We start from the raw sequence: 24,834 nt of genomic DNA, 5'->3' as shown, positions 1-24,834 counted from the left end.
TGAGTTTGCAAATGTCTACATGGAGTGAGTGTTTTATTTGTCTCTGCTGTGCACCTCAACAATTTAATCAGCATATTGGGAATATTGCCTGTTTCATCACGTGACCATCAACTGTTAGATTGTTCCTTGATAATCTCTAAATTTGATTTAATCTTTTCCTTCAGGTTCTCCTCTGGTGATATCCCTGATAGGTGCATTACTACGAGACTTCCCTAGCCGCTGGGAATACTATCTCAGGCAGCTGCAGAATAAACAGTTCAAAAGAATAAGAAAATCTTCCTCCTATGATTATGAAGCCCTTGATGAAGCAATGTCCATAAGTGTTGAGCAGCTGGATGACAATTACAAAGACTACTATAAAGACCTCTCTATCCTCCCAAAAGATGTTAAAGTACCTACTAAGGTAATAAAGTGCATAAATCTTGTGATTTTGGTGAGATACAAACCGCAACCTTGAAGAATTCTCAAAACTTACTATTGTCATGTATGAATTCTATGGTATGTAACAATAAAAATTGCTAGGTTGGGTAGATCTGTTCCATTATTGCATCATGACTTCTATTGTTAGTAGTGTAACTAAAGTAATCATAGCTGAATAAACATATTCATACTGTTTAAGTTTAATCTGTATTCTGTATTTTGCTCTTTAATTAGATTGTAACTGAGCTCACTGAAAGCTTGAAAACTGTTATGTGGAATTTGTCTCCTTTTATGGTCACCATAAATTAGCACAAATAGACAAAAGATAGGTTAACTTCTGATATCTGTCCTGTGATTTGGTATAAAGGAACTGGTAATTTATTGAATTGATAACCCTTTGTGTCTATATTTGTTAGAATGCATTTTGTTGACTTTTGTTGTTTGGTAGCCTTTTACAATATTCATACAAATCATATTATGACTTGGTTCTGATTCTCATCTCTTCTCTGTTAATGTGCAAATATTGTTTAGGTTCTCTGTATTCTTTGGGATATGGAAACTGAAGAAGTTGAAGATATACTACAGGAATTTGTTAACAAATCACTGTTGTTCTGTGATCGGAATGGGAAGTCATTCCATTATTATTTACATGATCTTCAGCTGGACTTTCTCACAGAGAAGAATCGCAACCAGCTTCAGGTAGCATATCAGCTGATACTTACATTCAACTTTACTCTCCAAAGCTGGGCATTTTTCAGAAAATGGTTTTTTTGTTAAATGGTACACTGAGTAGCTTCATAGCATAGGTCCAAATTAAATTTAACTTAAGGCCCACTCACTAAAAATGTTTATTTTCTACTTGAAACTGTGGAGGGGTTTCATGATTTGCAGCTAAGAGACTAAACTGAGAGAACTCTATAACCACTATTTCTCTATCAGATGTTTCCACCAGGAGATGTAATTTTCCACCGTTGATTCCAGAGACATCAAGGCCCTACCAGAATAGAAAACTTCTTCTTTAATGAAGAGAAATGCTTTTTGCTCCCTTTTTTCAGTTTAAGGCGGTACTTTCAGGAAGGTGACCTGTAAGTTGGGCTCAATTTAAGTTCTGAAGGGCAAGGCAGAAAGAATAGATATGAGGAAGAGGCAGGTTTTTTGCCCTGCTTTGGATCTACATATGTAAGGATCCTTTTTTTTTTGTTAGCTACCCACATTTAAGATGAAGAGAGATTTGGTAGCTAATCAGTCTGGGAAAGTGGGTTAACAGCTTGCTTTTCTGTCTTTTAATATGCAGAGGATGTTTCTGGAGAAGTCTTTAGCAGTAAATTAGGTTAGGTGTACAATTTTGGAAGGTAAGCTTTTTTATTGCACTTGTTCATATATTACAATTGAGAAATAATATTATTCCTCAATGCTGTTTACAATGTAATAATAACAATAATGCGTATGATTCCTCAGTGCCAAAAGTGTGTTTTTCTTCATTTGCAGGAGCTACATAAAAACATAGTAAATCAGTACAAGAAATACTACAAGCTTAATACACCTGTTCTGTCTCAAGAGGATTGCATGTACTGGTATAACTTTCTAGCATATCACATGGCAGGTGCCAAAATGGAGCAGGTGGGTTCTGACAGGTGTCCTTTGCTTCCCTTTTTCACCCATTCTTACCTTTGCTTTTCCCTCCAGGCCTTTCCCCAGTTGAGCCTCTCTTGCCTTTGACTTTAATCCAGCTGGGTAAACACTGAACAAAGAGTCTTTAGGAGGTCCTCTGGTAATCATTGTCCTTTTCAAAAACTACTTTATTTCTGCCCTTCATATCTTGTCTTTTCAACCAGTTCTTGAGATTTCCTATTGTATACCATAATGGCTTGTGGTTTTCTTTTCCTTTTTAAGAAGCTTTAATAAGAAGTCTTCTCTAAGCCTTTTTGAAAACCCAAGCTCTTCTTATTGTGTAATAATTCAAGTAAATTGATTTCATTAGAGCATTTTATCAGTTAGTTACTCTTTTTTATCTTCAGAAGTCCTGTTAGCTTTTCCCTCTTTTGTCATACAGATTTGTGTGTAAAAATTAATTACCTGATTTCAATAGCAAAAAGCCCTATCAAGAGTTAGATGGGCAAGTCTCTTCTTTCTAGGATTGTCTCGGCACCTTAAAAAATTGCTGTTATTTTTGCCAATTACTCTTCTTTAGATATTGATGCAATAGCTAGTATAAGATGCAAATCATGCAGAAAGATTAATAATTGGTAGTTTCACATGAATTTGAGTTTCAAGTGTCTTGAATAACGTTTGGTCCTGGTTGTTAATTGCTTTATTTCATGTGTATTCAAACTTTTTCATTTGAGCTTCTTTCAAGATGGCTCATCTGACTCATCATATATGAGATTCCATTTCATGGATTTATCTCTTATAGGAACCTTCATAATTAATGTTGGCTACAAGTCTAGGTGTTTTGGATCATGTTTATTTCGTTATCTTAGTATCTTTAGTTTCAGTCTGTAGTGAAATGTTTTTATTAGCAGCCTTTCTACATTTTGTACAATTAGCTTCTCAGAAGTCTTTAGCCTGGCTCATTGTGACTATGTGCTTCCTAGAGTTTATATTCTGTGTATCACTTTTCATTATTTAAAAATGACTTCTATTTATTGGAAGGCTAATAAAGTTAGGAGGTATCCCTTTTCTTTGTTTAATGATGGTAGTCTTTTAATCCTTGTTGTAGTTATTGATTTTAAGTTGGAATACACTTTATACTTATGCAGTGTTGTTGCTAAGCAGTTTTTCTGGAGGAGGTCTAAAGAAAACATTGGACCAATACTTGTTAAAGATGGTCATCTAACTAACAGGAATAAAGTTCAATGTTTTTTTTTTACCTGAGTCCTTAATAATACTGAAAGACCTTGTCTGCCCAGCCCTTTGATTTGGAGGACTGCAAGTGTGGGAACAGGGACTTTTTTGTTAGTGGTGACAAATGTGAAATTGTAAGGGACTGGCTGGATCAGTTGAATGTTCACAAGTCCATAGGGCCTGATATGATACAACCCAGAGCACTAAAGGAATGAAAGGATATTATGGCAGGTATCCCTTGATCATTTATCAATGGTTTTAGGTGCTCTCTTAGGAAGATCACCCATTCTTATTAGCAGTGATCTTTGCTAGACTGGACTAGAAGAAGCTTTTCAAAGTTAAAAAGATAGATTTCGTGTGCTGCAGAAGTCAAGAATTGCTCTGTACCTCTGTCTCCTGTCTGACTAGCTGTATCAAAGTGCAGTTTAAAATAACAAACTTTAGTCTTCTATAAACTGAATTTTTTTAACTGAACAATTAAGTTGCAGAAAACAGGATATTGCCTGTTTTCAACAAGAGGCAGTTGTACCAAAATCTATTAAATACCTAGTGAATTTCCTGTGCTTTTCTTTTTCCCCCTAAGTAGATTCTGCTGTGAAACTTACAATCTGAACTTAATTCTGTGTTTCTTTTAGGAGCTCCGTGATCTTATGTTTTCTTTAGATTGGATTAAAGCTAAAACAGAGTTGGTAGGGCCTGCTCATCTGATTCATGAATATGTAGAATATAGTTCAATCCTGGATCAAAAGGTATGATACTAAAAGGTAAATGATCAGTTGGTTCATTTTGTTAATCAATTAGTCATTTTGTAGGATGTATGTATATGGCAGATATATAGAAAGCTTAAAAAATCAAAGCAGAAACCAATATTAAATTGAACTTTAACTTGGAGAAGATAAAAATGAAGGAAACTCAGTTTTCAGTTTGTTTTAACTTCAATGTGTAAGTGATTTGCCATGGAACTCAATAACCATAGTGATCAATACCTAGTGGTGGGTACATTGAGAGGTATAGAATTATGCTGACCACTTGGAATAGTCTTTCTGATATTTCACACTGTTGAATAAATCACTATTGCTACTATTCTTTGTTTGAAAAACAAGGATATTATGCTTTCTGAACAGGATAATGAAATATTTCTATCTATTGCATGTATTTGCTAATAAAACTTAACAGAAAAATAGAGCTAAGGGCTTCTGTAAGAATCTTGTCTGTATAGAAATTTTAAAAAGCAAGGAAATAAATCCTAAGATAAATCTATGTTGTCAAATATCTGCTCTGTATTTAGGACAGCACAGTGCGTGAGAATTTCCAGGAATTTCTGTCTTTAAATGGGCACCTTCTTGGACGGCAGCCATTTCCTGACATCATTCAGCTGGGTCTTTGCCAGCCAGAGACATCAGAGGTGTATCAACAGGCCAAGCTACATGCTCAAAGAGAAACAGGAACATTTTATTTGGAGTGGATGTAAGTAGCTGCAGTCTGTCTGCTGATATGCTGATCCCTTGACCAAGATAATTATTTCATGTACAACTAAATACCATGTACGGTAATAAAAGGATCTTTGTTAGAGCTGCTGGGGCTTTTTGTGGGGAAAGAAGGGGAATTAATTTTCAAGAACTTGTGGGAGAAGGGGAACCATGGATATGTAAGGCGAAAACTCAGTCGTATTACATAAAAATAAATTGAGTAATATATTTACTTCTGTATTCAATTATTGTTCCTTTTAAATAACAATGAGAAGATGAAAACATGATACTTTGAATCTTCTTTGAATAGCTTTATTTTAAAGTTAAAAGTAGAATTGTATGTTGGAGTATGTTTTTAGGTTTCAAACTGTGACTTTAAAAAGGAGAGCGTTTGTACTAACTTGCAAAGTTTTATAAAGTAGTAAGATGGGAAATTCTAAACTCTACACAATCTTGAAACTTCTCTTATTTAGACAATGCTGTTTTGTGTTTTTTGAAGTTGTTTAAGGAAAAGGTATAGAGAGCTACACATTTTCCCAGCCTTGTCCAATAGTCAGTTGACCTCGTAACTCTCTTAGATTCTGTTTGATATTTCTCTTCTGATATTTGTAGTACTTGGTGCTTATAAAACAGAATGACTCCATGTCAAGCAGTTATACTAAGAGCCAGGCAGATTAGTCTCCTCTTTGAATATCTGGCTATTTTATTTAGCAAAACTGCTTGGAAATTGCATGGTTCAGAAGATTCAATATCCAGTTAGTTCAGGAGAGAGATGTTTTGGTCACTCATCACCAGCTCATCTCATTACAGTGCCATCATCTCATTACACTGCCAGCTTTCTGTGTTAAGATCTGGCTAAAAAGGATGATTGTGATTGCTATAAACTCTAAAGTTTTTGTTGAAGTGAGGCAAGAGTCCTCTACGGTGTGTTAGATCCTGTGCCTAATCTGATTGAAAAGTAGTGATAGTCACAGATCTTATTTAGCTGTCTAGTGATAAGAATTGAGCCATTGTCATGAAAATTAAGGAGATTTGTGAAGATCTAAGCAAATTTACAAATGTTTTTTAATATGCTTGAAAAGGAAGCATTTGCATCAATTGCAGGAGAACAAGAATTCTCAGGAAAAAGTCTGTATTTGGAAATAGCATATTTCAGATCATAAAAATGTTATCTTTTTTTGTCTCTAAGCTGTAACTGTTGGAGCACAATATAAACCTCTATGTGAATGTTGGAATTTGTGTTTGCTTTATTAGTTCAGCATGAAGGCTGAGAGCTAAGGTACAGTGGGTTGGTTGTTTTGTTTATAAAGCTTGCTGCTCAAGATGTGTGAAAAAGTGTTAATCTTCTTAGAGATGATTTTGAATAATACAAAGGTACTCACTCATCTAAATAATGGTCTTATCCTTTAGAAATAAAAAATCCTTGAAAAATCTCTTCCGCCTGGTTGTTCGTCCACACAGAGATGCAGTTTACCATGCTTGCTTTTCTAAGGATAGACAAAGAATAGCATCATGTGGAGCTGATAAAACACTTCAGGTAAGACACCTATGCATGAGTCAAAAGAGATGCTGTGTACCATTTTGAAAATATTTGTTAAACAGTCCTGTCACTTTTCTTCTGTTGCTGTGTGGAAATATTTGGATCTAGATCATAATTGGAGACAAGTGATTGAAAAGGATGTATTATTGCATAAACATCAATTTGCATGTTCAGAATAGTAAGGATTATCTTCAAGAGCTGAATGGTGTGATTTTATGGTTTGTACCCTCACTGCACTAATGTGTGAACATGAGATGGTATGGAAAAGGTCACAGCCCAGCAATGCACCTTACCTTATTTAATACCAGCTTGCAAAATTTTCCAGTCACAGTAGACCTTCTACAGTACTGAGGAGCAGTAAGATGTTTTAGGTTCAGCTTTACTATTTATATGGGATGGTAGTGGACATTATGCCATTTTGGTGTTTAATTAGTGAAACCCCTTAATGCAAAAGAAAGATATCTGTGGAGAAAGCACTTCTGAAGCTAAGGACAATGTTGACTTGGAAACAGGCCCAAAGTGCTTAGAAAGCAGAGACAGAGAGGAACGTGACTAATATAAATTTGCCAGCAGTCTGCCTGGAGGGGAGTCAGCCAGCTCTCAAGAAAACTAGCAATCAGCCAGCCAGTAATCTGGTAAAGTACCCATATTCCAGACAACCAAAGGTAAGGGAAAAGAACAACTTTGCTGCAAACCTTTGGTATTGTTTTGGATGCTTGGGAAGTTGATACTAAGTTGCTGTTCATTTGGCTACTTACTGTGTTGTTAGTGGGTTTTTTTATTTGCTTATTTTATTTGCTGGCCTGTACAGAATTATGATCATGGCATCCACTTAGGAGATGTCTTGTGTACTCATGCTGTGATGCTGTTGCTGTGCTGGGCTTCTGTACATAATGGCCTCATTGTTGACACTGCAGATTGCTTATTTTTTTCTTCATTTTACACCCCCCAAAAAATCTGTGGATTGCAATTGCATTTGAACTAAACTTTCATTGAAGAAATAATAGGAAAATTAGCCATAATCCTTTTTGCATTTTTTAACTTTGAGCTTATTCATGTTTTTTCTAATTGCGGCTTAAGCTTTTCAGTTTTCAAGGCTACTTAAAAAAATGATTGCTGGATTAAGAACAGATACTCTGCAGAACTTACTGTGAAGGTAGATTTCCTGTTACTTCAGTACTTATGTTCCTATTTGAGCAAATATGACCATTTAATTGTCATTAGTATTCCTGTTCAATTAAAAAATAATCTGAGAAGTGCTGTAAATAACACCTTGTGGTTTGTTTTAATAATTAAGAATATATAACCTAAGATGGAAATGGACACCTGATTTTCACTCGCTGCTGACCCCAGACTGTAAAGTTAAACCCCAGAAATTGAGGAAATCGATTAATATGTCTTTTCCCCAGCTGTCCTTTCATTGCCTATGTCTAACTTGAGACTGAAATGTGTGTCATTCTGTCAGTATTTCCCTACTTATTTTTGGGGTTTTGTTCCACCAATCATCAGTTCAATTAAAATTCTTGCTTTATATGTATGTGTATCACATACATGTAAAATTGGAATTTGTGGTTTTTAGAATAACTTAGATTTGGTTAAAAGATAGTGTTTTGCATTTACTATTAAAAACTACTGTGAAAGGGCATGGCTTTTGGCTTAATGAGTATTTTTAAAAACCAGTTTTCACTAATTCTTTCTCTTACAATTTCTATCGTCCTTGCAGAACTTTATAATTATTTTATTGTCCCTGAAATGATGAATCCTTTCAAAAGTCAACCCACTTTTTAAGAGCTTACATAAAGAGAGCTGTTTGAGATGATAAAAGAAACTTATGTGTTTTCAAACTGTTTGCAAGTTATAAGGTTTTACTGTTCCTTGGTTTAGGTGTTTAAAGCAGAAAGTGGAGAGAGACTCCTGGAGATAAATGCCCACGATGATGAAATACTCTGTTGCGCTTTTTCTGCAGATGGTGAATTTGTAGCAACTTGTTCAAGTGATAAAAAAGTCAAGGTAAGGGAATGAGGAAAAGATGATTCTTTTTTTCAAACTCATAATTTGAAGTTCTGTTTAGTTAACTCAGCACAGCTTCTTAAAACTAAAGGAAATTTAAACTTCCTTAAATATTATGTGGATAATTTAATACTTGACAAACAGGAAAGCCCCACTTGTTAAATAAAATAAAAGATACTTAATGTTAACATCATGCATGCAGAATTAACTTATTTTGTATTATCTGATGTTTCTTTTTAACTATAATATAATGTGTTATTCCAGTCCTATTCATAATATGAGATAAATCTGTCCATAATTCTTTTTTAATGCTTCTTTTCTGTTACCTTTGAAATAGTTGGGATTTTTAATTCCTCATTATAGCAGCAAAATTTTGTTGGAATTCCAGAATTTGTCAGATTCTAATCTGAATTGTGACCTTTCCCTTCATAATGTCTTGCTTCTTTTTTTAAATATATGATCTTTCACTTCAATACATTTTTGAGGTATTACTAGAAATGTTGTAGAACTTTATCTATATTTCAGCATAATTACCAGTTTTTTAAAAACAATTGCTTTAAATATATTTAAAGGTCTTTAATCTCTCCATTCTGCCTAGGTCTGGAATTCAAGAACAGGCCAGTGTAAGTGTGTATATGAAGAACACTCCGAGCAGGTCAATTGTTGCCAGTTCAATAACAAAAGTGGTCAGTACCTTCTAGCCACCTGCTCAAATGACACTTACATCAAAGTAAGTGGAAAAGGTTGAGATTGTTCTTGTGCTGTTTGTCATAACAGGATAGTTATTGATGTATAAATATATCTAAACACTGTAATGGGTTTTTTTAATGAGCCTGGTAGAAGAGACGTGGCAACAGATCAAGAGTATTCACTGCAGCCCTGTAATCAGATTTCAGTAAGGCAGAATAGAAGTGTTTGTACTCAGCCAAGGAGATTGGGCAAACCTCTGTTGGTAGGGCATGAAGGTGAGGGCTTTGGCCTGATGATATTCAGACTATTCAAGACTTACTTCAGAGATTTCATTTTTGTTAAAGTGTGTAACTGCATAATTCTAATTTAGGAAACTGAAAAGGAATGAGGCAAGACAGAGCTTTTTCCTCAGTCTGAGGAAACTTTCAGTAATTTTGTGCTGGTCAGGGGCCTTGTTTGCACTGTATAGAAAGTTGTTAACTAGATTTATGTAATTCTGATATTAATAATTTTCGTGCATCTTAACATATAGAGGTAAATTTTAGGGTAGCCCAGGGCATAGCTTGCAGTCCATGAGCATGTGCCAGTGTATGATTGTGAGAAGAGCATGAACAATCTGTCTTTGAATAATTCATGAATATTATGCTATTGATATGTTTATTTCTCTTACAGATTTGGGATTTGAATAAAAAGTACTGTAGAAATACGATGATAGGTCATGACAATTCTGTCAATCACTGCAGATTTTCACCAAATGATGAATATGTTGCTAGCTGCTCGACAGATGGAACAGTAAAGGTATACAGTAGACTTTTAAATCAGCCTTTTGTTTTGATGATGGATGGGCAGGTTTTGCATCAGGTGCAAAATATGTATAAGAAAATTTTGTGTCTGTATGATTAATGAATTAAAATTTGAGCCAGTTGATTATTGGTCCCATTTGTAATGCAGGATTTTGAAATGGCTTGTCCAGTACCAGGAAAAAGAAAGTCAACTGCTTGTAGTTTGAAATAAATTCTAACTAGCCTAATTTTCAATATTTTTGTCCCCTAATGCACTTTAAGAAAACTTGAGTGGGTAATAAAAATCGTTTAACCAGAAAAAGTAGTAAGTTTTTAGGTTAATTGAAACTTTTGTCATCTCTGAACATGAATCATAAGGAGACATAAAAATGAAAGGCAGTTTCTATGTGCTGTTTTCTTCTATGCACTAGGAGAAAACTGAGAGGTTTTGTGTTTTTTTGACAGTGTAAGTATTATTTTTATTGCCTTTAGTTGCAGCAGAATTATGCTATTTCAGAACTGCAATTCTTAAAACACTTAAGTTTCTATGTAGCTGCTAAATCAGGAAAGGAGGATTGCTGTAGCTGTTGTTCATAAGGCAAATGTGAAGGGGGCAGAAAGGTTCCCTAGAGATTTTGGCAGGTCCTTCAATGAAATTAGGGTGCAAAGCTAGATGGAGACCAGATTTCTGATGGTGAGTAGATTGTTTACAGAGTTGTAGGGCAGGTGTTATTTTTGGTTTTATTCTTTAAGTAGAAGTTGAGGCAGCATTGTAGCTGGAATGATAGGAGGGAAAAACCCAAGGAGAAGGTTCTGATGCAGCATAATCCTCTTTGTGGTTTGTTTTTATTTCTTAATTTGTTTTTCTCCTTTTTTTAATATAGAAATAATTTGGACTTGTGAATATTCTAATGCTATTTGTTGACTTCAGAAAGTAACAAGGGGCTTTTGTATTTTATTCCCTGCCCTTTTATCTTAAGAAGTAGTTGGGAGCTCTCTCCTGTTATATTCTGTACCTGCATCAGCCAAGAGATTGTGTCTGTTTCCTGTTTATTCCAGCTTTGGGAAGCACGCTCAGGAAATGAACTGAAAAGTATTGAGATAAAAGATTTCTTCAAAAATGCTGATGAGCAACCAGATGATGTGGAGGTTTTAGTAAAGTGTTGCTCTTGGTCCAGAAATGGTAACATGATTTTGGTGGTAGCCAAAAATAAGCTTTTGGTAAGTACCTCACTTTAACAATCTTTTGGAGGTAGTGTATTACAATATAGGCAGAAATTATGATTAGAGATAAAATTCCAGGCCATTAAGATCTTTCAGATAGAAATGCCTGATTTCAAGTGTGTGTAAATAAAAATATGTGGTCAACAAACTTGTGACTAAGAGACATACCTTCTGAATTTGAGGATGTACAGTGTTTGCATATAAGCAATTTATCACTGAAGTCATTCAAACAGAATTTCTATTGTGATTATGTGTTCACAGCTTTTTGATATCGAAACGTGTGGTTTGTTAACTCAAGTCATTGTCAGTCATCACAGCACAATCCAATACTGTGACTTCTGTCCTGGGGATGAGTTAGTAGCAGTTGCCTTGTCTCACTGTTCTGTTGAGGTAAGTGTCTGTAATATACCACGGGAGACTACTTTTAATTTAAAATGTTACATTTGTCCTAATAGTTTCTTGTATACAGAGATAAAACAAAAGTAGCTATTTTAGCAGGCTTTTGGTGTGCTCCATTCTTTTTCACTCTCTTTTGCTTCTTAAATTTAAAATATCAGCTGGGAAATGATGTCTTAAAGTTACATGTTAATTTTGGACAATGGAACCCACATTTATCTAAAACTAGACTAGTTTACTAAGTCTATCTAAGGCTACTCTTCTCACTCTCAGGAGTATTGCTTAACTCAAACTAAACCCTCCTGTGTGCTGGAACTTAGGAAGGAAACATCTAGAATAACTTTGAGGCTAGCATGGCTTGAAAAGGTCTATAGAAACATCAATTTTGGGGTTGAGGTTGGTTTGGGGTTTTTTGTTATTGTTTTAGGGTCTTTTGGTTTTTTGGTCTATATGGGCCAGTTGAATTTGTATTTTCTTATACCTTGTCTTTTAAAATCATAGCAGTCAAAGAGGCTGCCGATTCACTATTCCTGACCATCAAAATCTGATAAGCAGGCACAGTTCTTGTTACATCTGATTTCAGAATAAGAATTAAGAAAATACTAGAATACATAATCATTAAGTGTATTACAGTATTTTTACTGTAAATGCAGTCTAAATCCATGTGAGTTTTTCTCTCATATTTTTATTGTAGTTATGGAATATCAAGTCTTTATCAAAAGTGGCATATTGCAGAGGACACACAAGCTGGGTTCACTGTGTGACATTTTCACCAGATGGATCTTTATTTCTGACTTCATCTGATGACCAGACAATACGTGTAAGATAACTTTTCTGTTTTGAAATATCTGAATTTAGATAGGTATTAAGTCACTCATTTAAGGAATTGTTTATTGTAAAATCATGTCATATAAAATACATAGAAATATGCTTGTGTATTTGTGTATGTAAGTTTATAGTAAATATAAATTTAAATATTTATTATTAAATAATTTATATATACAGTAAAATGTGCTGACTTTTTTTGCTTTATCTACTGTTTATATCTAAATTTCCTCTATATCTGTATGATTTTTTGAAGTCTGGTAGCACTTCAAGAGTAATTATAATCTTCTATTTTGTTTTACATTTTATCTGAATTGGGAATTTTGAAGCTTTTGGAGGATTCTAGCAGACTTGATATGTTTCATTGTTAGATCTATTTGCCTGTTAATATTTAGGATAGATTTCTGTAATTATAATGTCTCATTAAAACCTGTGAAAATAGAACTATATTTTACCAAGGTAACATTTCCCTTTCTCCCAAGCTGAAATATAGAAATCTGTATTTCATATTTTTTGTAATTGGATTTTAATGCTGCTCTTTGGATTAGAAAACTTAGGATGTTAAAGCTATGATTCCAAACACAGGGGAGTCTTGAAGTCAGCCTGGAAAAAAAGGTTCTCTTTAATCTGTTGGAATCACTATAGTAATTGCACAACTTTCCCTAGTATCAGAACCAGCAGAAGCATAATTTTCATTGTTTTAAAAAGTCAGTGTCACTTGGAAATTTATAAGCCTTCAGTTTAGTGGTGCCATTAGTCAGCAAGTTTTATGTCTAGTTCTTTAATAAAGCTAGTGAAATACTGTATTCTTCAACAGATCTGGGAAACAAAGAAGGTGTGCAAGTCTTCTGATGCTGTGCTGAAAAGTGAACTAGATGTTGTGTTTCACAATGGTGAAGTGATGATTTTAGCCATCTACAATCAGAAGAATTTACAAGTACGATGTATTTACCGATATTTTGCTACATTTGAATGTTTCCTGAAAATCTCAGTAGAAAACTGAGGAAGCACTGAAAGAACCTCATGGCTTTCAAGAATTGAATCTGTAGCAGGGGACTCAATGTATGATACCATTTTTGTATCTAGAAACTGTGCCTTGTTTAGTAAGTGAAAAAATGGGGTTTGAGGGGAAATTTCTACACTGATGTTGAAGCTGAGTCTGGATGCAGAAGACCAGAACTCTCATCCCTTCATGATGGGGGTCTGTGGGCTCTCCAAGTGGCTCAGATGTGCACAGCAGTGTGTGATGTGTGCAGCACCTGTAGACCAGGTGTTGCACAGCAAATTATGTAATGCTTCAAAGCTCTGTGTAATAGCTGAAGGAATCATCTCAAACTGGGGCAGTGAGAGGTGTGAACCCAGATTTGTGCTAAAGAAAATAATGGCTACACTCTTAATATTTTGGGCCCTGCCACACTGAGGGTTAAGTACACCAACATCCAGAGTGGTGAAAGTAACTCGTAATTTAAAGTTCATAACTGCTCCCTTTGGCATTCTCAGATCTATATTGTAATTTATTTAAGTTTAAATTTTAAAGCATTTTAATACTTTAATTACCTTCCTATTTTACAGCTTATCAATGGAAATACAGACAATGTTATTATGCAGACAGCTGCCCAAGAATCTCCCATTTCCTGCTGTTGCTTAAGTGAAGATCTTAAATTCGCAGCTTTTGGACTGGAGAATGGAACAATAAAGGTATTAAGTCCTAAATCTGATTTTGAAAATATTAGGAAAACACTCTTCTTTATGCATTTTCTTTTTAAATAAATGTCATTTGGATGACTTATTATATAATAGTAGTCTTCAATATAATAATTCAATTTGCTTTTGTGAGTGATGTCTAAAATAACTTAAAGGTAATACTAATAATCTAGCTCTGAAATTCATTTTACCCAGACTTTTTAGTTGTTCCAGTTGGGTTGGAATTTTTGGTTGTTCCAATACAGTGACTTAAAATCATGTATTTGTAATCTCATGTTGTTTTAAAAAAAATTTGCACGTTCTTGTTTTCCACAAGTGTGTCAAATAAATGCAATTTTTGCATTCTTCATTGTAAAGGTACTACAGTTGTCAGATGGGAAGGTTCTGAATTCCTGGGAGGCCTACAGGACATCTGTGCAGCATTGTCGATTTACACCCGATTGTCAGACTCTCATCTTAAGTGCTCATGATTCAATTATACAGGTTTGGGCAATATTTAAAAAGATAATGCTGTAATTTACTTAAAATTATAAGCTTTTATGCTATTGGTAATGTAAACTCAGTAAATTACTACTGTATTCTCTATTGCTGCATCCAGGAGCAAGGGACTGTAGAAAGTGTAGCCTTTGTTTATGCCTTATGTGATAATGAATATTACAGATTTTCTATTTTTACTGCTGTGGATGATAGAAGGGCTTTGAGAAGAGTAAAAGAAACATTAGTTTTCAAACAAGGTGACTCAGCAGTTCTGAAATGAGGGTTTGGGATGCTCTAGGTCTGTCAGTGTGCTTGCTTCCACTGTCCTGGGGAATGATGTCAAAAGTTCCTGAGCGGGCTGGTGTGCTTACCCTGTCCAGTGCAGTGCTGAAAAACAGCTAGAAATAGAGTGGCTCAAATTAGGAATCTCTGCCTCAGCAAGGTAGGTTTGCTCCAGAGGTGCATTCTGGTGTGTCTGTGTTAGCATTATCCACCCCAGGGGTGCAGTTGTGCAGTAAAGATCCATGTCTCAGTCTGAGCTTGCTGAGCCCTGGTTTGTCCTGCAGAGCACTTCAGAGTGCTGATAGGATCCCTAAGCTGCTCAGGAGCCTTCATCCCACACAGCCAAACTTGGAGATTGAATAAACCTCTGAAGCACTCCTGGATGCTGATCCTCAGCCTTGGGATCCTTCCCCTGGGTCTGCCATGGGAATGTTTTGTGCTGGCCCTCAGCTCCCTCTGGTGGGCTTAAACCCCCAGACTGTCTCCTGCACACACTGCTTTCTGCACACCCTGCTGCAGGAAATCTGTTCCTTTGAAAACTATTAAATCATTGCTGTTGGAAATAAATTGATGCTTAATAGCTTCTGTAGAAAAAATTACACTTAACTCACTTTGCAGTGAATAGTTGAATTTAAAATAGAAGTGTAATTTTATTATAAAAAGTCAAAGCAAAATGGCAGTTCATTAAAAATGCCCTTTAAAAATATAAAAGAAATCTAATTTAAGTAAGCAACCATGAGTTCTGCCAAGTGAAATAAGTCTATATGTTGTAATGATCAAAAGTTTAAAACCCCAAACTACTGAGGTGCCTGAAAGTTATCAGTTTGCTTTTAAAAAAAAAAATTACTGAATTTTAAGTATCAAATTCTCTTTGCAAATAAGATTATTTGTGTGTTATGGGGAACTCTGTCATAGGTTGAACATTAAATTCTATAGCACCCTCAAACTTCAGCATCTCCATTATGGATCACTACAGCATCTAACATTTTAATTAATCACTTCCACCATAACAACTTGTTATTAATCCTGTTACTTAAAAATAAAAACTTGGTTCATGTTTCTTATGTTTGCTTGTTTCACTTTTTAAAAAAATATATTTGATTTTTGTGATTAGGTATGGAATTGGCAATTGAGTGAATGTGTGTTTTTAAGAGGGCACAAGGAAGCAATCAAGGATTTTAGACTTCTGGAAAATTCAAAAATTCTCTCTTGGTCATTTGATGGAACCGTTAAGGTGAGTGAAAGCCTGTGAAGTGAGAAATCACATTCAACACATTTGCCTGTCTCTTGTAACATTTGGTATTTCCTACATTTTGTATGGATACACAGTTTCATGAATCATTTGTAAAGTGTAAGCTGACTTTTAAGACAAAATTTTGGATTTTCTATTTTCAGTAAGATCTATACTGTTATATTTTAACTATACCAGTGAATATAACAAAATGTTGGCCACATTAGAGCTATTTAGCTGGGTTTTATCCCTTGTATACTGTTTGTGTAAGATTCAAGTGTTTTAACCTTTTTTACTTTGTTAAAAAAGTAAGCTTTTTTTTTCTGTATCTTTGGTAGGTTTGGAATATCACCACTGGAAACCCAGAAAAAGATTTTGCTTGTCACGGAGGTGCTGTTCTTTCCTGTGCTGTTTCACCTGATGGTAGTAAATTTTCATCTGCTTCTGCTGACAAAACTGCAAAGGTTGGTTAGCTTCTGTATACAGATAAAAATGATGCCTTATTTGTCCTGAGAAGTAATTTATATTTTTCATTTTGAGGTAACTAGTGATTATTCAAGTTATTATTCCTGTTGTATTTCTAGTTTGTAAATTTCCTGTATTCATCAACATATTTCTAAAGCTGTTGCAGACATTCACAATTGATCTTGCATGTAACTTAAGCCTAGTGGCTTTTGTACAAATAAATGCATATTTAATAACTTGTGCAGAACACTTTGTTTATTTTTCTCTATCGATTTGTCGATAGCCTGACATTCTTAATTTGTAAAGTTAAGAAAAATTTCTGAGACTTCCAGTGAAGTTTCTGTTCATAGGTTCAGAAAGCAGGGGCACAAAGTAGTGAAGTGGGGCTGCCCCATTATATTCCTAAAGCATTCCATTAGATTTCTAAAATACAATTTTCAAGTGATTGATAAATCCTAATTTCTGTGAACAGCTTGAAACTTTCTTTAAATATATTGTTTTCATTAAAATGTATATTCCAAGGAAAGATATGTACAGTCAGTTCAGTAATTCATAGCAAGTGCATTCTTGTGTGATTCAGATAATGAAAAAGAAAACCAGACTCTACAATATAATACATTTACATAAATTAATATACAAATATGCATATGTATGAAAAGTCTTTTGTTTAATGTTAACATCTTTTAGAAAGAAAACATAATAGGTTTTGAACTTGTCTTTCACTCCTCTGTAATGTTTTCCATTTAGATATGGAGCTTTGAAAGTTCATCTGTTCTTCATGAACTGAAAGACCATGAAGCCTGTGTGCGGTGCTGTACTTTCTCTCCTAATAACAAACTGTTGGCCACTGGAGATGACAAAGGAGAAATAAGGGTACTGCTCTTACCTTGATGTGATTTTATAATTCAGTTGACTGTCAGTTCACAGACAGAAGAATTCTTATGGCTTGTGTTCTGCATGTTTAATTCCTTAGCATTGTGGTGAACATTGGGGTGAAAATAGCAAAGTTTGCCACATAAGACAGTAGCTTGTATATTGATAGATTTGTGTTCCATGAATGATAAGGAACTGATTCACATGATTTAATAATAATTCTACTGTGAATTGCATGTGTGATTAAATCCTTTATATAGCATACAGTTCTAAGAAAAGATTTTTTAAAAAGTATTTTGTCACTTCATGTAGAATACATATTTGCAAGGTTTTGTTTTTTTCCTCTGATACAGAAAAATGCATTTCAGGTTCCCTTATTTGAGGGCATTTTTTTCCCCTGTTAAGTTTCTTTCTATAAATTCTCTTTCTTCTCTTTTAGATTTGGGATGCTTTAACAGGTGCATTACTTCATTTCTGCTCCCCAGTTACTGTAGATGAAGGAGAATCAACGCATGTGGGTTGGGTAACAGACCTCTCCTTTTCTCCTGACAGTAAAATGCTTGTATCATCTGGAGGCTATCTTAAGGTAAGCCTTGAAATAATAAAATATCCTGTCATACCTTATTAAATGGCAATTAAGACAAATTCAATAAACAGACCTGAAATATATTACTTAGTTTACACAAGGCTGCTTCATTTTTGTGATGGTCTAGCACTTTTCACTTCTCATATCTGCAAGTCCCCTGAAAAGCCTTTTAAGAATTCAGGTTTGTTTTCAAACTCCATACATTCCATTTTTATTAACTTCAGATTTTCATTTCCAATGTCCTTTCTTAACATCTTTAATTTTAAAGATCCCAGTCATTTTTGTCTGCCTTAGGATCCACTCACTTCTGACAGCAGTTGTTTTCTTTACAATTGGCAGAAAAATGCTCTGTATAAGGCTTTTTTTTTTTTTTTTTTTTTTTTTTTTTTCTTTGAGATACTGGGGTTTAAATTTTGTCATAAGCAGAAATTCAGAGGAAATTGCAGGTGATGATTTTCTGCCTTGAAAGACATTTTATAAGTAATATTTGGAGGAAATCAGTGTTTTCATCAAACTTTCATTGTTTTGGGCATCTACTGGTCATATGTTTTTTTTGGAAGGGGAAGGAGATGGCCTAATTTTCAGTCTGTGGATGGTTCTTTCTCATTTTAAATTCCTCATGAGGTTTTGTGTTGTTTTTTTTTCCCCCTTGTGATAGCCAACACCTCTGATTAGAAAGGTGTTTGTGTATGTGTGAAATGACAGGTGCCATAAGTTCTTATGTCAGAGGGATGGAGTTTAGCTGATTGTTGGTCAGTGTCTAGCTGTTAGACATGCCATCAGACTAATTCTTTGAAGTCAGTAGCTGTGTAACAGAGTTGAAATTTCTGAGTTAGTTTTGAAAGCACCTTCTGATGTTCATTTTATTATTATTAAAAAAAACAACATACTTTCTGTTTCTGTCTTCCTCCTCATTTCATCTTGTGGTTGCAAAGTATGGTGTTGTGTTGCTGCTTGGAGTGTAGAATGGTTTAGGATGTTAGGGACTTCTGGAATTCTTCTAGTCCAGCCCCTTGCTAGAAGTAGTTTGCAGAGTTATAGGGCCTTGTCCCATAAATACAGTCCCCAGTCCAACAGGGATGCCTCTGGGCTCTGTAAAGAGGGTCTGACTCTGTTCTCTCTAACCCTCTTATTGGTAGTTGAAGACTGCAGTTAGCCTCCTAAACAAATGCAGTGCTGTCTTCCATGGCATGTCCTGGGTGTCCAACCACCTCAATGACCATGTGCTGCACTTGCTCCAGTTTGTCAGTGTTTTTCTTGTACTTGGCCATGGCTCAACACACAAAGTCCAGAACATTTCAGGAGTCTGGACCCCTAAAAGCTGGACTGTAGAGTGAGGTGATCAACACCTTTGAATGAATGAGTCATCTTAGTCACAGATGAGGTGTATCCACCTGTGTACTATTGAACTTGCTGTGTGAGTGATACCCACTGGTACAGCACCTGCTCATTTATTCAGAACAAAGGTTCAAAAGCTCATTAAGATCCATTTTTGGTTTGGTTAATTTATTTTTTCGTTTTTTCAGGGGGTCTGCATCAAATAACAGATACTTTAGGAACAGTATTTTTCATCAGAGCATTGTAGTTGTGTGGTTGCAAATCTGTATTATGCACACAACTATAATGTTACATATTTCATGAGATGAGTAAGCTAAAAAGTAGTAATACCATCTGCTTTTCATTGTGATCAAAGCTGAAGGTTATCTGTTGTGATATTTTGCTGCTTCACTCAAATGCTGCAGGAATAGAGGGTAGACTTCTTACTGGCTCAATGGAATAACAGCTTTGTGCTGGATTGTCTTGAGTCCAGTTTTGCATTGGTCTACAGTTTTTCTGAGAAATATGAAATTTCAGACTGTGGTAAACTTATGGTTGAAGGTTTCTTGATTTCTTTGTTGTTAGTGCTTACTGCATATTCTAAAAAATATTAATTGTAATCTCACTGCGAAAGAAGTCACCCCTACTAAAAAAACTACAAGTGTTTTCAAACATGTACATGATCAGTCCTCTTGTGTGTATAGCTAACTTTTAAATTCAGTTGTAGTTTAAGTTATCTGGCAGTGTGTTTCATGTATTCATTTGGTTTGGACATATTGCAGTTTACATCTATTGATTGCATTTTGTGATGGGGTAAGGAATAGTACCTGAATTTATTTTGTATCTTTTCTTGAAATTAACAGCTTCAGTCTTTTGGAAGTTTCTTTTCATCTGAAAGCCTAATATTTAGTAATTAGTCCTAAACTTATTCTACTTCAAGATTGTTTATTTTTAATGTTAGTTAATTTGATGGTTTTAATTCTACCTCTTTGGTAAAAGCAGTCAACTGGGCTAGCCATGTTAAGCCTGTTAACAGATTTTATTCTAAAATTCCTTCACCTAACTGAAAGTGTCTTTCTATTTTTTGTAGTGGTGGAATGTAAATACTGGAGAATCCTTACAAACCTTCTACACAAATGGAACAAACCTCAAGTCAATACATGTGTCCCCTAATTTCAAAGTATATGTGACTGTTGATAATCTTGGTATTCTTTATGTATTACAGAAGTTCTGATTAGTGGGCTGAGCACTGCAAAGATAACTAGTTTTTTAAACAGGAAATAAAATTCTGCTTTGTCTGACAGTCATTAAGCTGTGAATTATATTTAATTGTTGCATTCATGTATATTTATGTACTTTCATGCATGCTTTTTCAAATGAACTTGCATTTAATCTTGTTTTTAATAAGCATTATTATAAAATGCAAAAATCAAGATTCAAGGATTAAGTATGTTTCTTCCCGTTTTGTAAGGAAATTATATTAAGATTTATTCAAATTAGTTGAAATTAATATTAATAGCAGTGAAGAAAGAATAAGCGTGTAATACTTTGAAATTATATTTTATTATAAGGCTGATGGCTAAATACTCTCTAGCCATGACCACAACTGTGGAAGATACAAAAAGCCCATTTTTTTGGTGCAATGCAAGGATTTTCATGTAGTACAGAATGGGAAAAAGCAGGGGCATTCTTCATTTGAAAGATGAAACCAGCCATGTTGGTGCTTGACGTTCAAACCAAATTGAGTAGATGTTGAGTTTACAGGAGCTGTGCCTCCCCCTTGCAGTAGGAACCCTCATGCTTCAAACCTGTGGAGGTAAAGTGCATTGTAACATGTATGAGCTGTCCCTGTTAAAGGGAGCATCCTGAGTCTTCTTTTCTCACAGCAAAATCTGAAATTCAATATTGTAATTGAGGTGGATGTGCCACATTTCCAGGCAAAGCATGAGTATAGCGAGCTAGCTAAAATGAGAATGGAAATGCTTAAAAGTTATGTATTGAAAATTATAAGAAGTGTGAATTTTAAGGTTTTTTTTTATTTTGGAAATAACATTCAGTTTATACTATGGAGACACTTTACTGTTGTCAGCTTTGTTTACATAGGGTTGTATGCCCAGTTGATCTCTTGCCTGGTAATATGTGATTTTATGGTTTTTTTTAATGTTTTTTTGTAATTTTTACAGTCTATTTATGGATTCAATATAGGGTAGAAATATCAATGTTTTGTACTAATTGTACTTAACAAATGCTTTTGGAGTAATTGGGTAGCAATCTTTTATTTGATACCTAGTAAGCCTTTTTCTATTCAATTGCCTCTCAACTGCTGTGAGCAACTGCACAAGCATTAATATGATTTTCATATTTTTGTAGCTGGCAGTGAAACACTGTCTAACTACTTGATTGTAAAAAATACTGTAGCAAGTATCTCAAGTGGTACTGAATAATGAAATTTTTACTTTTAGTATTTTTTGTGTGCATTTCATAAAATTTAATAGGCATTTTTAGTGTTTCCCTGGTTTTGACAATCACTAGTTTTTCCTCTTTTCCAACTTGAAATTCTACTCTTTCTAAGGTGCTGTTGAATACGGGTCAGTATAATCAAAGTACTGCTGGCAGAAATGTAAAGAGAAGAAATTCAATAGAAAAGACCATGATGTTTTGTATTCCAAGTATGTACAGTACTTAATAAAGATGATCCAAGCAATATTGGCCAAAGTTGTAAATTAATTTGAATTCCTGAGTCATTTTTTTATACCTGGGATGGAGGGGGATGCTGCATCTCTTAATGTGGTTTTGTTTTAAGCTAAACATAAAGCTGCTTTACAAACTGCATCAAAAGTGCTTTGATAGGTGAGCAGCAGTATTAAATATGAGTGTGGAGAAGAAAGGAAACAGAGGGAAAACAAAGTTTTGGAATATGTCTGCAATGTTCAGGACAGAGTTGCTTCTAGTATCCAGTTTGTAGAGAGCCACCATTACCCCCTGAATAGCTGAAGGTGCAAGGATCAGGAAGCTTCTCTTTGCCAGTATCCCTCTGTCCCAGAGACTGTGCTGTCCTTCCTGCTTAGGACTCTGTCTGGCTGAACTTAGAGACCCAACCAGGTTAAAACATACAGGAAAAATATTTCCCATGAGGAATCAGGGCAGAAAGTTCTCTTCTCTGACAACAGTAATGAAATTCTGATGCTAAGAAAAAAAACCCAAACTGATCAATGATTTAATGCAAAAAGCAATGACTGGGCAGAGTTCAGAGACAATTACAATTTTGAAGCGACTGGGAAGCAAATAACACAGAAACTTGAAGAAATGTGAGATATAAATACTACATTCCTGGATGTTGTGGAAGAATGGCAACACAGAAACATTGTGCTTTTTGCTGGAAGTGAGGAAGCTGTTCTTCACAGAAGGTGGTGTTGGGATGGTTGCATTCACATATGTAGAAGTTTGGAGCTGGCTGTAAGTATTTGAAACTGAAGTGGGAGAAGAGGAATAGTGATGAAAGTGTCTGAAGAGCCAAAAATAGATCTGATTTGCAAGAAGAATATGTAAAAATTCAAGTGAAAAGTCATTAAAATAGGAGCCAGGAAAGCAACTTCTTCTATTTAAAATATTTAAGAAGACAGTTTACAGTAACAAAAAAAATAAGTCTTGATGTATCATCAGATTTGGCTGTTCTCTTTGACTTTACATGTATTGTTAAAGAAACAAAAGAGAATTTGACTAAAAGCAAATTTTATATAGATTGAATATTAGTACTTACATTATCTTTTTAATATCAGATCAAAATGAATCAGTTTACATTCAAATTTAACTAATGAGCATTGCCAATTTTATCCAGTTCTATAAATGAAATTATAATATGCTTTTGTAAAAACAATTTGTGTACTTCCTATTAACCATGCCTATCAGTTTCTGTAGAAGTTTTGAGTCTCTTTGTCAATTAGGCCTACAGCTGCTTCACACATCTTTTCTTCTCTCTCCTTAGGAATTGCACCCATGTATGATACACTCAAGAGGATGCTTTGTATTGGCTTAAAGTGTGCCATTCCCCCAACTGCAGTGTTCTCTTTCCCTCTCTCTTATCTTACACATTTGTTTGAAATAGGACTGTGCACTAGGTACCTGAGGTTTTTCCAAATAGATCTCTTGTAATGCTGGAATGGAGGGGTCGAACTGGAACTGGAAATCTGTTGCCAGTAGAGGATTGTCCCCCACCCCAAAATTATTTTCCACCTTTTGAAAATTACACAGTTAAACTTCCTATTACAGAATGCTGTTCAGATAGCTGTTTTGAGGAGGTTTTCACAATTTTTAAATTCAGTGTATCCAGCTACAATAGAGTCTGTGTCCTTATCACTGCTCTCCTGAGGTGTTTTGCAGAAGCTGATGCCCCTGCAGGTTTCAGGGGAAAGCCAGGCTGAAAGACTGACAGGGGTGGAATAGAACATTGCAGGGTGGCTGCTTGCCCTCATCTTCAAGAAGCCACTAAATCCAGAATGGCAGCAGATCACAGAGAATTCAGGTATGTTTTTGCAACTGCTAATAGAACATTGCCCTCTTCTGAGCTGTTTGGTTGCCCTTTCTCCTTCATAGCAAGTACAGACTCCATGGCAATGCCCAGGAGTGGAAAAGTCATCCTTGGGGCTGTATTTCCCTCTGATAGGATACCAGCTCCCAGGTGTGTTTGTCCACCTTGTCTTTCCTCCTCCTTGTGTCTACTATGGAGGCACAAATTTATTTGGCTTCATAGATGGTGATGATTATGAACAAGAGCTCTGATGACTTGGGACACCTTATTTCTGTTGTGATTCCAAGAAAAGTAGAAGCCAAATGACCTTTACAGTTTGGAGACCAGGGAGGGTGCCAGATATTCTGAACAGATATTCAGTATGCTATGTTTTTTTGGTTTTTGTGCTCAGTTTCACTAAGTTTGTTTGCTCTTTATTCTTTCAAGCTAGGAATGGAGCAGTCACTGGCTCTGCCAATATGCAGTAAGATGTTAAGCTGAGAACAGGCTTGTTTGTGGCTGGAACTCTGCAATAGATTGACAGTAGATTGACTGTGTTTTTCAGCACTTCCACAGTTTCCATGGGGTGTGTGCTACCCAAGGCTATGTTGATTTTGGTGTGGGTTTGGCTTTCCCTGTGTTTTAAGAGGCTTTTTTTCCAGGTTAATTCACTGCACAGCTTTCTTCCAGGAGGGGTTTTTGTGAAAAACCTTGCAACTAGATTTAATAGAGGGCTAGGCTGACTGCTAGGGTGCATCCTGGAAGTATAAGGGAGTGAGATTTTCAGTCTGCATGTGTCATTGACAGCTTCATCACTTCCTATATCATCTCCTACAGTTGCACTTGAGGGATATAGCACAACTGGGTGATAATTGGACTAGAGCTATTTAAGCTGCCTGTGTATGTTTGTTCAGGAGGATGAGAAAGCTAAAGTATCTTATAAGTGTTTCAATAGGCAGTTTCTCTCTTGGGGCCTGACTGTTTACAGAACAAATTAGCTTCCTGTGCTTGTTTCCATTTAACAAACCATATGTTGTACATAGGAGAAGTGCTCTGAGAATGGTTAGATTCATGCCCTTCAGGATAGAGAGGATTCTTCTTCTGTACTCAAGAGGCATTCTCTGAGTACTACTTAGGATGCTGCAATTAGATTCCATGTGTTTATGTGGTATTTTTAATTTATTACTGTATT

The 24,834-nt window shown here is 35.2% G+C and overlaps 1 protein-coding gene across 3 annotated transcripts in view; it reads left to right on the top strand.

The window, feature by feature from the left end:
* APAF1 (apoptotic peptidase activating factor 1) overlaps positions 1–21,862 on the top strand; it is a 30,207-nt gene extending 8,345 nt beyond the window's left edge. Inside the window, exons 8-27 of one of the 3 annotated variants that reach the window (XM_056515557.1) lie at positions 165–403; positions 952–1,119; positions 1,909–2,040; positions 3,900–4,013; positions 4,553–4,731; positions 6,144–6,270; positions 8,158–8,283; positions 8,882–9,013; positions 9,646–9,771; positions 10,815–10,976; positions 11,241–11,369; positions 12,070–12,195; positions 13,018–13,137; positions 13,773–13,898; positions 14,262–14,387; positions 15,778–15,897; positions 16,233–16,358; positions 17,107–17,232; positions 17,672–17,818; positions 20,226–21,862. In XM_056515557.1, coding sequence (XP_056371532.1) covers positions 165–403; positions 952–1,119; positions 1,909–2,040; positions 3,900–4,013; positions 4,553–4,731; positions 6,144–6,270; positions 8,158–8,283; positions 8,882–9,013; positions 9,646–9,771; positions 10,815–10,976; positions 11,241–11,369; positions 12,070–12,195; positions 13,018–13,137; positions 13,773–13,898; positions 14,262–14,387; positions 15,778–15,897; positions 16,233–16,358; positions 17,107–17,232; positions 17,672–17,818; positions 20,226–20,369 — 2,795 coding nt within the window. In that variant the 3' untranslated portion in view covers positions 20,370–21,862. Of the gene's footprint in view, positions 1–164; positions 404–951; positions 1,120–1,908; positions 2,041–3,899; positions 4,014–4,552; positions 4,732–6,143; positions 6,271–6,706; positions 6,869–8,157; positions 8,284–8,881; positions 9,014–9,645; positions 9,772–10,814; positions 10,977–11,240; positions 11,370–12,069; positions 12,196–13,017; positions 13,138–13,772; positions 13,899–14,261; positions 14,388–15,777; positions 15,898–16,232; positions 16,359–17,106; positions 17,233–17,671; positions 17,819–20,225 lie in introns of those variants that run through there. The other 2 variants (XM_056515562.1, XM_056515565.1) reach the window with 2 other exon arrangements.
* Positions 21,863–24,834: the final 2,972 nt, after the last annotated feature.

Source organism: Oenanthe melanoleuca, chromosome 1A, assembly GCF_029582105.1.
Source record: "Oenanthe melanoleuca isolate GR-GAL-2019-014 chromosome 1A, OMel1.0, whole genome shotgun sequence".
In the NCBI taxonomy this organism is placed as follows: Eukaryota; Metazoa; Chordata; class Aves; order Passeriformes; family Muscicapidae; genus Oenanthe; species Oenanthe melanoleuca.
This window is presented reverse-complemented; position numbering and strand designations above follow the sequence as displayed.